Source organism: Antrostomus carolinensis, unplaced genomic scaffold (assembly GCF_000700745.2).
Source record: "Antrostomus carolinensis isolate BGI_N321 unplaced genomic scaffold, ASM70074v2 scaffold29949, whole genome shotgun sequence".
Lineage (NCBI taxonomy): Eukaryota > Metazoa > Chordata > Aves > Caprimulgiformes > Caprimulgidae > Antrostomus > Antrostomus carolinensis.
This window is the reverse complement of record NW_010336913.1, coordinates 684-12,700: the sequence shown is the minus strand read 5'-3', so window position 1 is coordinate 12,700 and position 12,017 is coordinate 684. Positions and strand designations below refer to the sequence as shown.

The 12,017-nt window shown below is 40.8% G+C and overlaps 1 protein-coding gene across 1 annotated transcript; it reads right to left on the bottom strand.

Moving 5' to 3' along the window:
• Positions 1-1,574: 1,574 nt before the first annotated feature.
• On the bottom strand, positions 1,575-11,593 carry NSDHL (NAD(P) dependent 3-beta-hydroxysteroid dehydrogenase NSDHL). The gene is made up of 7 exons (XM_010175039.2): positions 11,544-11,593; positions 9,016-9,177; positions 7,954-8,100; positions 6,433-6,561; positions 4,346-4,488; positions 2,731-2,833; positions 1,575-2,045 (listed from the first exon to the last, which is right to left on the bottom strand). Exons 1-7 carry the CDS (start codon positions 11,562-11,564, stop codon positions 1,710-1,712), a joined length of 1,041 nt encoding a protein of 346 aa, XP_010173341.1. The 5' UTR covers positions 11,565-11,593; the 3' UTR covers positions 1,575-1,709.
• Between the last annotated feature and the right edge of the window lie 424 nt (positions 11,594-12,017).

The window sequence follows — 12,017 nt, the reverse complement described above, 5'->3', positions numbered from 1 at the left end:
CAGTTACAGAAACAGTGAAGGAAGAGAGTGTCTTATTCCCATTAACACTGAATTTGTGCTGGCACATGGATGCATCACACGGAGGCTAACACAGCTCAGGTCTTTGAAAGCAGCATCTCTCTCCCACTGAAATGGGATATGGGATGACACAAGCAGATTCCAGAAAACCTAAGAACCACAGAGCTTTTTTTGGAACAACACGCTGCTGAAGAATTGTGCTCTAGAATTCAAGCTTTAAATATTTAATCCTACAGGCTGGGGGAAAAAAAAAAGGGAAAAAAAAAAAAGGCCAAAGTGGCTGACCAGTACACACCAGAACCGTGTCAACTGGCCCACAGAACTGGCTAATTTTTACTTCAAGATCAAGGCAGGCAAAGGTTGGTAAAACTTGATAGCTGCTAAAGCAGCAAATACAAGTTTCCAGAAAAAAAGCCCAACATAAAACTGTCCAGAGAACAGCCAGAAGTTAAAATAAAACTAATTTCCATGGCATTCTAGCAGCATATCGAGCTCCTGGATGAGGTTAAGGCTCATTGAGTGAAGCAATTCCCACACTTCTGAAATTTGAAACACCAAAGCTCCTGGGGAGCCAGGAACTGGCATGGAGGGAAGTTTCAACTCTAACCTAAACTCTCCATTTAAAAACAAACCAGAATTGAAGCATTAGAAAGATTATAGGGTAAAGTACACTTAATAGAAATGTCAAACTAAATAGCTTGGTGAACACAGTGTTATGATAACCATTTTCTTGTGGAAAAAGAGGTTTTTTTCATGTAGTAAGTGGTCAAAGCAACAAAAATCATCATTCAAGCAATAACATGTCAGACAAGATGAGAGCTTTGTGCAGTAGGATCTCATCCAATGTAGTTCTTACAGAAAGTGAGCTATGGGAAAACAGCATGTGCTGACTGACAGCAGCCACAGCAAAGACTTCTCCCCCCACAAAGGGAATGATTAAACTCCAGTTTATGCTGAGATGTTCAAAATGGGATCTCCCCTTTCAAAGATGGAACACAAACTTAGGAAGTCATCTCTTCTTGATTTATTTGGGTTATTTTTGAATAGAAATAGGCTCCTGCAGAAACAAAGGCATATGCTTCCTTACGAAGAGAGGCCTAGCATGCCTTCTCTCAGGTTTCCTTCTCATGCCTCAGTAAGAAACCAAAACGCCCACCAATCACGGAGGGAATAACAAAATTAACTTCAGTGATTTAAGAGATGGTGGCAGAACTCCTCTTTGGCATGAGGCTCTCTTTCATCACTCTTGTATAGAACAAAAAGCCAAACCACAGAGAGGAACCAGTCCTGAGAAGTATTTCATTAACCAGTCTGCAGCTATGAGAAGAGGCGGCTGTTATCACCAGAGCAACAAAACAGAGGCCAAGGGCGGAGAGAGAAGATGAAGGAATGCTGATGTGCCAGGTTGGGATTGAAGAGGGCACAGTAGGGTGTTTATTCATAGTCCATAGGGTTCAGTAGCTGTTTCAAAACAAGAAGTCACATCAAAGAAAAGAACTGTTAGCACAGCTCCCATATGAGTTTGTTTTTTTTTTTCAACCCAGATACAGCCATCTTGATAACGGTGAGGAGGAAGGACTTCGGGATAACACCCTGTACCAGAGAAGTAGTGAAATTTGCTTCAGTGTTCACATTAAGATGTCAAAGCAGTCATGAAAACCAAGTAGAAAAAAAAATCCATCTAGGACTTCTCAGGCCTTAGCCCGGCATAGGTGGGGGTAGCTCTGCACAGTCCTGTCTATTGCTGCATCCAAGCTCACCACTGGTTTGTAGCCCATGTCTCTTTTGGCTCGTTCACAGCTATAATAGTGAAACGTTCCAGCTAATGCTACCCTCATAGGGGTAAAAGTGGGCTTGATGGTGACCAGTGGACTTAGCAGCCACAGCACTAGAGACAGGAACAGGGCCAGGTAATACGCCAGCCAATAGGGAATATGGTACTTGGGAGGATCGTAGTTCAAGCCAGTCAAGATACGGGACATGAAAGTCCAGAAAGGAACTGGTTCATCATTAGTGATATGAAATGCCTGAAAGAGAGGAAGACAAAAAGCCAGATGATAAAATCATTATGGTTTTCACAAATTTGTCTCTGCAATGGCCCATCTCACGTTCATGCTGAGGACACTGATATCCCTGATTTGACCAGGAACACATTTTCATGACAATCTGCTTTGCACTAACCACCTCTGTCTGAAAAGCGAGGAACTCCTTCTTAGCCAAGAAAGCCAGCTACTTCTGGTTAGGATTACTCATAAATGGTCAAACAGTGACACAACACAAAGCAAACACATTAAAGCATCCTAGCTGTGCACAGTGCATGCCCAGAGCATGGCGGTGCCATGAAAATCTATACGTTTCTCCTGCTCTGAACTTTATTGTAAAAGCTAAATAACTATGTTTCTCGTGTACACATCTAGGCTGCCCACAATTCTGCCTGGATTTCCTTTCACAAGGAGCTTTATAGCATGAAGTTAAAGGTTATTCATTCATCTCAGCCCATGTGGTTGCACACAATGGTCACCAGATGAGCAACCATTCATTATACCCACAGACACACAAAAACTATTGACCCATTTGCATGTGCCAGTTCCACTCATCTCCAAGAGAGAAGTTCAGGACAGAGAAAAATCATGAACTACAGAGCAGACATGAAGCCAAGCAAGGCTTGCAGATGAAGTCTAGCTCCCCTCCCCTTGCTAGGGCCTTCCTTACCTTCCCACACAAGGGAGAGTCTTTCTGAAGTTTTTCTGCAGCTAGGATGTGTCCATGGACCACGTTTTCCACATAGGTGAAATCCACCAAGTTCTTTCCATCCCTGCACAGACAAAAGGAAGAAGTTGAGCCCTAAGGCAAGTTAGGCTGAAAATCTGCTTGTGGCTAGAGGAAGAACTTTCACTCAAGGTGTATTTATTCCAGGTTTCCTCTTCTCCCACTCTCTTGTGCTGCAACTTCAGGCTATACCCGGTCAGCGAGATGAAAGCGCTGCATATTATTTTGGAGACAGAGGAAAGGCTGTTATTGTCTCAGCTCTTGTCAAGGCCCTCAGAGTTTATAATCCTGTAAAAGCACTATTTTAAAACCTCACAAGTTACCACATTTCGAGGTGTTGCATATCCCACAGGTCTCAGAATCAGCAGTGATCCACAGAAGCAGAACGAATAAAAACAGAGTGGTAAGTAGCACAAAGCAAGTCACTTAAGGACAAGCTTTCTCAATTATGAATTTCTTGGCTCATGAAATTCTAACTTACTCCCTCAACAAGCCAACTTCAGCTCTAGCCGAAACAGATTTAACCCACTGTGTTCAATCCATTTCTACATGGGTACAGAAAACAAAAATTAATCTACATATCACTTTCAAGAGTTCAGCTAAATCAAACAAACTGTTTGTTACAAAACCATCACCACGCTCATTTGGCCATGAAAACAGTATTGCTGCAACCCAGCATTCTGAGAAAGAATCATTTTCATTGCCCACATTCACGGAGGAATGGCTGGTTTATTTGCTTTCTTGGAAGGGATATACAAGTCTGTATAGTGGTAGGAAAACTTCAATGAGTGTTTGAGCTGGAAGAAAATGTAGACTTGCACAAAGTGGAAACCTTGAGTTTGTGGAGGTTTGCTGCTCACAGATCTGTCTGACAGATAATTCAGAAGTGAACTCTAAGGAAGAATAACAAAAACCAAACCCAACACCAAAAACCCTACAACTCCATTCCCTTTCTTCCTCCAACCCCAAGCCCCTATTCATACGTGCACACATACACACAAACCAGCTCTTTGCATGTAATAAAAATCTATTATAAATTAAAGAGCACATTTATTTTCAAGAGCATAATACAACCAATAAAAATATCCTGAGTAGCAGCTTGAACTACTTCTTGCTCTAAAATTTCAGGGATCTGCTAGAAGCTCTGCACGGCTCAACAACAAGGCAAATATCTTTGATCTTATAATCAGAAACATTAAAACACTGCCATATAGGCCTTTTAATTGCAAGAACCTCAAATACTAGAAATATATATTAATTAAATTAACAGCAAGCAATGTGAGCTCTCTCATATTTAAAAGGACAGCTCAAGCTATGGAAGCTTTCCCCACTGATATTCTTTTTGCATTATGAACACTTAACATCCGAGTGCATGGGTCCCTAACATAAAAGGATTTTTAAGAAAAAGAATCCTGGATCACAAGTGAAAAATTAAAGAAATGTACTTATTTCCATGCCACAAAAACCCTACTGACTTAATAGTATCCCTTTCCAAAAGGGCTTTGTAGCTTCAGCATCAGTTTTAACAAAAGGTATAAAATGACTGAGCCTTGCTCACCCAATTATGAACTTCATTTTGCCACTCTTTGCTGCTTGGATGAGGATGGGAACCAGCTGAGGGTCTCTAGGACCAAATATTCCATGGGGACGAATAGCAGTAGTGAAGAAATTGTTGCCTGGGTCATTTGCACTGAGCACTTCCTGTAGAGAGGGGAAAAAAATAGAAGGATAACCAAATCAGGAGAGAAAGGTTGGGAAGAAAAATATGGCTCAGTAATATATTCCAAGATCATCACTAAAGAGGGTGGGTGTTCCCCATATCCTTAGGAAAACATCAGTGGAAGAATTACTGGCCACTCATATCTTTATCCTTCCTTTTTCCTCATGTCTTCTCCCATTTCTTTTTTATGAGAAAAACAAGACAAAAATCTGTTTCCATTATTGAACACTTAATGAATTGACAGGCAAAGGAAGGGAAGTCTTCACCCCTCTCATTTAACACCACAGAAACCACAGGAGCTTTGAAAGTTCCTTCACTCCATGAATTCTTTATGGGTGTGTTAGAGAAAAGAAGGACACTAGGCAGTCTCAGTTGAAGATTTCCATCACAACCCTTCTCGATCCCATTCAGAAAGGGTATGACCCCACCTTCCTGGCAGCACCAAGTGCTAAGAACATTTAGCAAGGAATCTTTGATGAAGAGTCAATTCTCTTGGGACATTCCAAGCAATGTGTTCTACTAATTTTAAACAGCTGTTGGATTTTTAATAAAAAAATACCTTTGCTCATCTTTTTAATAAAAAAAAATCCAATAACACACACAAATAAATATTGAATACTTTCACTGTTTCACCCAAAACAAAGACGTAATTACAAGCTAGACTTGATTGCTGCTCATAAGCTTCCACTTTATTAGTCCACTTTACTGCAACGAGGCTATGCTTGAGAATGAACAGATGTTTTTATGCTGCCTTTTCAATTAAGCTCTTTTCAAGGAACATAAGAAAAATTTCTTAAAGGCTAATACTCGACTTTAGAGGACACACTGTCAGCTTCAGTATGGAAACCAGTTTAAATTCTTCTTGTACAAGAACCATAGATTCTTTCCACAACTGAAATGCAAGCCGCTAAATAAGATCAAAAAAATATTTGTTCACTTTGATGTAGAACATTGTCACACGGTATTTAAATCACAAATACTGCAGCATTAAGAAACTGAATTAGAACAGATCCTGGTGATCTGCAAATGTCCAAAGTAGTGGACATCCAGAGGTAGGAGAAATTTTTAGTTTTTCAATACATGGCCAAAAGCATTAGCTAACAACAAGTTGTCAGGCTGGCATGCTCCTTAACTCAGTCCACATCTCCATCTCATCTTCTCCTTCCCCAGCAACTTGCCCACAATCCCAACTGTAACTTCAGGCTGCAAAACAGGTAAATGGGATTCTGAAACAGCCTTCCAGAAGGAGCAAAGGTGGCAAAAAACTCGCCTCAACTGCTCTTAAAACACAGCTGTATCAGGTAAGAAATGAGATTATCACATGGCTCTTGCAACAAATGCAACATCACCACCAGTTCTTGTATTCTTTCTCTAGACACAACCTCTGTAGCATGACACTATTTCACTCAACTTCCCTGGTAATCTATGTCACAGCTTTATTTTATTCTCTTTTTATTAAGTGAATATACTACTTAGGAGTTTCACCAGCCAAGGAAGACATAACCAAGTACTTCATCAGCATGCCTAGGGAAAAGGACACTGATGTCACTCGTGAAAAACACAAGCAGCAGCCACCTGCCACACTTCTCTGTAACCAAACAAATTGAATCCACAGCTCACTAGCCTCCAGGCTGAGAATAAGAGGGCTAAAAATCAGACAGATGTGTCTAAAAGAAGGGAATCTTCTATCTCAGCTATACTCTGAGAATTCTGGCAGGCATCGCTACATATGCACAATCTGCACAGATTTTCTTTGCAACTGTAAGAATAAGATACTTCTCTTTCAGTAAAGAGAGATTCTGGAGAACAACAAGAGATCTGCTCAGTCTTGAAGAGTCTGTTGTGTCCCCTGGGGCATGCCCTACTTTTAGCAGGGCAGTTTTAAACACAGAAAATAACAATGTTAACCAGAGGATGACAAATACCTTCTCCTGCAGGATCTTCGTCTCTGTGTAATAGTCAATAGGTTTTTTTGCATAAGGGAGGTCTTCTGATCCATTTTTTATGTCTGTGCCCTCAAAAACAACACTGGCACTGCTAGTTAACACCAGCTTCTGCAACAGATGTGAAAGAAAACAGTTGTTTAAAGCCTAAGACAAAAGAGTCGCTATTTACAAAGGCTGAGTAAAGACAATAATCATGTTTAATGAACTGATTCTATAGATAATAAACTGAGGCTATAAGAACATGGGCTAACAGAAGATGATCTGAAACTGCAGGTAAGAAAACTCCCACTCTTTTAATTGACTGTCACATTGTTTCATGCTACCTAAAGGAGATTAAGACATTTCAACAAACATCCAAGGCAGCTAGTCAAGGAGAAAACATCTCCAAGAAAACCCGAGAGCCAGCTGGCTCGGCACGTTTTAGCACTCAACACGCAACGAGTGTTTTTAAGATACATTTGCTCATCTTGATGATAACAATATCATGGCAGATTAAACACAAAAATAATTCTTATCTCGGATGTTTTTGTTGGACAAAAATGTACCCTAGTAGATTCAAAACAGGAAGTCAGTGATGTATTTGAGTAATCAGAAACATGGGGTTTTAAACAAGATCTACATTGTATAGAAAGATGACTAGATCCAACAAGTTCCAACAAGACTTAACTCCTTGCTCTGACAGAACCCAGACTAAGCCTGAAGGTAAACACCACATGGCCCATTTCCTACAACAGCTTATGACATGAGAGGGGAAAAAACCCCAAACAACAAGCTATGGGGTGATAGACAACATTTCATTCTAAACATTATCACTTCTGTATTTGTAGGTGGACACTGGGCAAAATGCATGATTTGGAGGCAACACCTCTGCCCAGAATAAGCAAGGGATCTTCACATGCATTGCATTTGAAAATCTGCTAATAATTTAAATGAAAACTGATGTGGGATCAAAATAACACAAGGAGAAGAGAAAAAACCAAAACAAAACAACACAACCTTGCCTGAACAGCAGCGTAGATTCCTCTGGATCATTCTTTTGTGGGCAAATGGCTCTCTGAACCAAATTATACTGGGATTATGGCACAAGTGTGTTCCTTCTCATTATGAAAAAGAATTCACACAGGTAATAGATGCCATGAATATTTCCACTCCTGGAAAAGCTTTCTTTAGAGCTGTCCCCTTATTAAAGCATGAAAGAATCCATTTGTCAGTCATGGTTCTCCCGTGGGCGATTCCCAGATGTCTAATAGGACAAATTTTAATGGATGCTTTCCCTGCAGTCAGGAAGATTGCAATGTGCGGGTTTTCTGTGGCACATATGGACTGAGCTTACACCAGAACACTAAGTGGGAGACCAAAAGAGTCCCTCTCTATTGATTTTCACAGAACAAGTAGGAATTCAGTATCTCCGAGACCTTTGCCCCTCTTATCAAATTAGACAGAAACAAATTAGACATCATCTCAGCATCTTATAGATTCCATGTGCTTTTCTACCCTTACCTGCACTCCAGCTTCTTTGCAGGCTTCAATGACTGCTTTGGTTCCCATAAAATTCACCTTATAAAACAGTTCCCTGTTGTCACTTGAAGGTGCTGGTGATGCACAATGAAATACCACTGACACACCTCGTAAAGCTGGGAGCAAAGCCTAGAAAATACATCACATGAGATAGCAATGAAGCAGCAGTAATAGTCCCTACTCAAAAAAAAAAGGAAGGAAATAAAACATGGTTCTTTTTCTCATGGAAACAAAATGGCTAAATTTCAAGTCACATTCCTTCCACAAAGGTCAGCACCTGGAATAGGATTAGTGTCCAGGGTCTTCACAATGTCCTCTCCTTGTGAGGCAAAAAAGCACTACATCATCTCTTCTTTCCAAAGAACCTGGGAACTTTCTGAGACCTGGAGGCCATCTACACTTCACTACTAGCAATAGTCTCAAGTGCAGGTATGAGACTTATCTGGAGACAGGAGTTAGAAAACTCAGCCAGCAGCAGGTTTAACAGTCAAGGGAACCCCATGGCACTGTCTGTGTTTGAGATGACAGCCATAAAGCTCTGAGACACAATGGTTTATACTGGTGGGGAGATAGATGTCTCTTCACATTGCATACAAATGGCTTTTGCCAAGGCTTACAAGTGATTGAGTTGAGGCCAGAGGTGCCTTCACTGTGAGGAACGATGCGTTCTGCTGTTCTCAGGCAGCTGAGGTTAGCCAGGAGAGCACCCACATGGAATTCCCAACAGTGACTGGAATTAGAATGTATAGCTGAGCTAAGGGTAATGCAAATCACAATACAGAAACAAGTTCTGTTTTTTTCAGCTTGAACCAGACATCAAGTATATTTCTTTAAATGTTCTAGATGAGGGTTCCATAGAAAACTGCTCAGGCTACTGACTTCACAGGGAAAGGCCACCAGGCATATCTACATACCCTTTTACAACCTGTGCAGTGCCTTCAGGTGTTCTAGTGCTTCAGGTAATGCTCAGGAAGTTGTTTGAACATTTATTTAAACAGATTTACTTTCTATCTACCCATATCACGTACTGTTGTTAGTCTGTACCTCTTTGTCACAAAGGTCTCCCAGGAAGAACTGCACTCTGTCATTATCAAACCTCTTCTGAATATCAAACACATTGACCACGTAACCTTTCTCCAGGAGCTGCTCCACCATGTGCTGGCCTAAGAATCCTGACCCGCCGATCACTGTACATTTCTTACCAGCCTGCAGAGACAGGGAGAAAAGCACTTTAGCAAGCAGCCATACACCAAACTGCACAAGTAAACTGATCTGAACTTCCCAAGATCTTAACGTGCTGCAATTTTATGCAATTAGTCAGTATCTAGTTTAACTGGAGGAGTTTAAATTCAGGTATTCAAAAGACTCAATATGTCTGTGCTATCATAGTAACTTAAAAAGATCAGACATGATAATGGTCCACACAGCTCCTACGCTGGTTTGTATTTGGCAGGACTTTGAATCATAACCAAGCAGCTCACAGAGAATGGAGGAAAAAAGAGGACTGGCTCTGACAAACTCTACCCTGACAATAAAGCAAACAGAACTTGCTTCAGCCACACAGCACAGATAATTCAGAATGTTAAAACTGTCACCGCTAGCAAGGACAAAACCATTTTCAGAGCATGTGAAACTTAAGCTTCTCCAAGCCAAGAAAGCAATCAGGTAAAGGCAAGGCTTATCCCTTTTAGTTAGTCATTAGTTATTCTTTCTTTTTTTAAGCTTTTTAAAATCAATAGCTAGAGTCACTAATTAACAGACTCCAGTCTGGTCACTCGTCTAACTGGACTGAGACTGAAGACCTTAAGGCCAACACAGAACATACAAGCAACAAGTCTGAAGAAGCTTTTGTACTAAGAATGCTCTGTCCTGGTTGGAAATAGATCAGCTCCTTATTGTTGCAACATGAAAATCCACCTTAGCAGTTACACTATTGAGCTGAAGGGAATTTTGACCCAGTGAAACCACACAAAGACAAGAGTTGTTCAAAAGTTTCTAAGTGCTGCATCCTTAAAAAAAGGTCCTACTTCAAAGTGTGAGTTATCCTCAACAGGAATCAGAAGAGTCCACTGCAGTTGCTCAGTTCCACTAAAGCATAACCAGTTGTTTAGAATGGTGCATGCAAAGTACAGCCTGATTAAAATGATTTTTAAAAAGTTCTAATGGGCTGGCCCAGTCATCTATTTGGTTTTGATAGCTGCAAGAGAATAAATGATACAGAAAGAATATGTGAGTGTAAGGACTCTCTGCAGTCCACTCTCCTCATATTCCCCCACTACAACAGTTTTGCAACTGCTTTACTCATCAGCTGCCTGATTCTCTAAACTCAGTCACAAGCCTCCCCTCTGCAGTGTCCTCTCCCTGCTGAGAAGACCCCTCAACACTTCTCAGCTCAAAGTCTCCTCAGCTTCTCCTCAAAAAGCTTTGAGTTGCTCTGTTCCACTGATATTTTTACTCGCCTTCCCCTCTGCCTTTCCTCATTTGAGGAGACTCTCCATAAAATGAGAGCACTTGAACCCCACAGGGCACCGAGATGTGCTGAACCAGAGCTGTACCACGGCATCACAACGCCCTCTGGCCCCAAATATCAGAACTGTTTCCTGCCAGTACACATGAGAGAGTCCAGGTTTCTCTGTACAATGGTTTTCCACTTGTCCAAGTATAAGGACAGTATTCTAACTGGTGATGAGAAGCAGACTATTTAAATAATCTTTAGTGCACATTTATAACATGTGATACAACCTAGTACTAAATAAAAGTACTAAATGAATCAACTCAACAACCAGAATCAGTGTAAATGCAGCAAACAGCACCTGGATTAATCAGCTGGTTTAAAAAATGCAGTTAGAAAGCCAGGCTATGCATAATTATATTTATTTTAGGACATGAATTACTACACATCCTAGTCTTGTGCTATGAAGATACAACAGCTTGTTCACGCTCTCTAAAATGATGCTATACTGGAGAGGTTTTGTTTGTTTGTATCCCTATTTCCTAAATATCTGAGGGTCACTTCTCTTCCATAAATTTCAAAGGAAATAATGAGAAAATAGTCCAGAAGGCAGAAATTTCTGAATAAACAAGAACTATGGGTAATACAATAGAAAAGCTTAATAAATTGTACTCCTAAGAGTAATGTCTGAGCTAAGCAAAGTGTTACTCCTCCCATACTCTAACCTCCTGCATTCAACACAGGAATCATAGAAAGAGGTTACAACAAACCAGTAGGTCTCAGGGACTGCAGCTGGGCCCCCATCTGCACTACAATACAGAACACTGTTATAAGGTGTGTAGAAACGATCCTGGAGTAACTACAGCTCCACACCAACTGATCTGGCAGCACTGTCAAAGCCACTGGTGTTCTTGGGGGGTTGGAGAATTCCTGGATCTCTTGGGAATTACAACAGCAGCAAACTATTCCTTGGTACATCATGTTTCACTCAGCAGTATCTCTGGAGCAGGCACTGAGATGGAAACAGTCTCATCTCTAGTAATGTTCATAAGAAGGATCTATGAAAACATGTTTCTGCCAGACAAATCTTCATAAAATATCATTTAGGTCCTCAACTTACCGATCTGAGGTATGTGGCCATTTCTCAGATGATTCACTATCACCTTGATTCTTTTAAAAAAGGAGAATGTTATTTTATTCACAATGCAATATTTAACTTACTCAAGCATGCCATTTACACACAACAAACTTTTTTTTTTTAAAACAGGTTTCTAGTTATAGAAATCAAGATTTGCAGCCATTATGCTAAAGCAGAAGCACGAGAAGAGCGAGGAATTCTCCCTGCCCTGCTGAAGAACTGAGCAGCACCAGAGTAACGGTGACAGCAAACAGCTTTCTCAAAGGCATCACCTGGATATCCTAAAATACCTTGAGAACAAATCCCTTGAAACAAACGCCTTGATAACAAAGGCACCACCCTATTTTAGCCAGTATTAACCTCATGCCTTTAAGCCTCAATATTTACACTCAATAGAATCCCAGACTGGTGGGGTTGGAAGGGACCTCAGGAGATCATCCAGTCCAACCCCCCTGC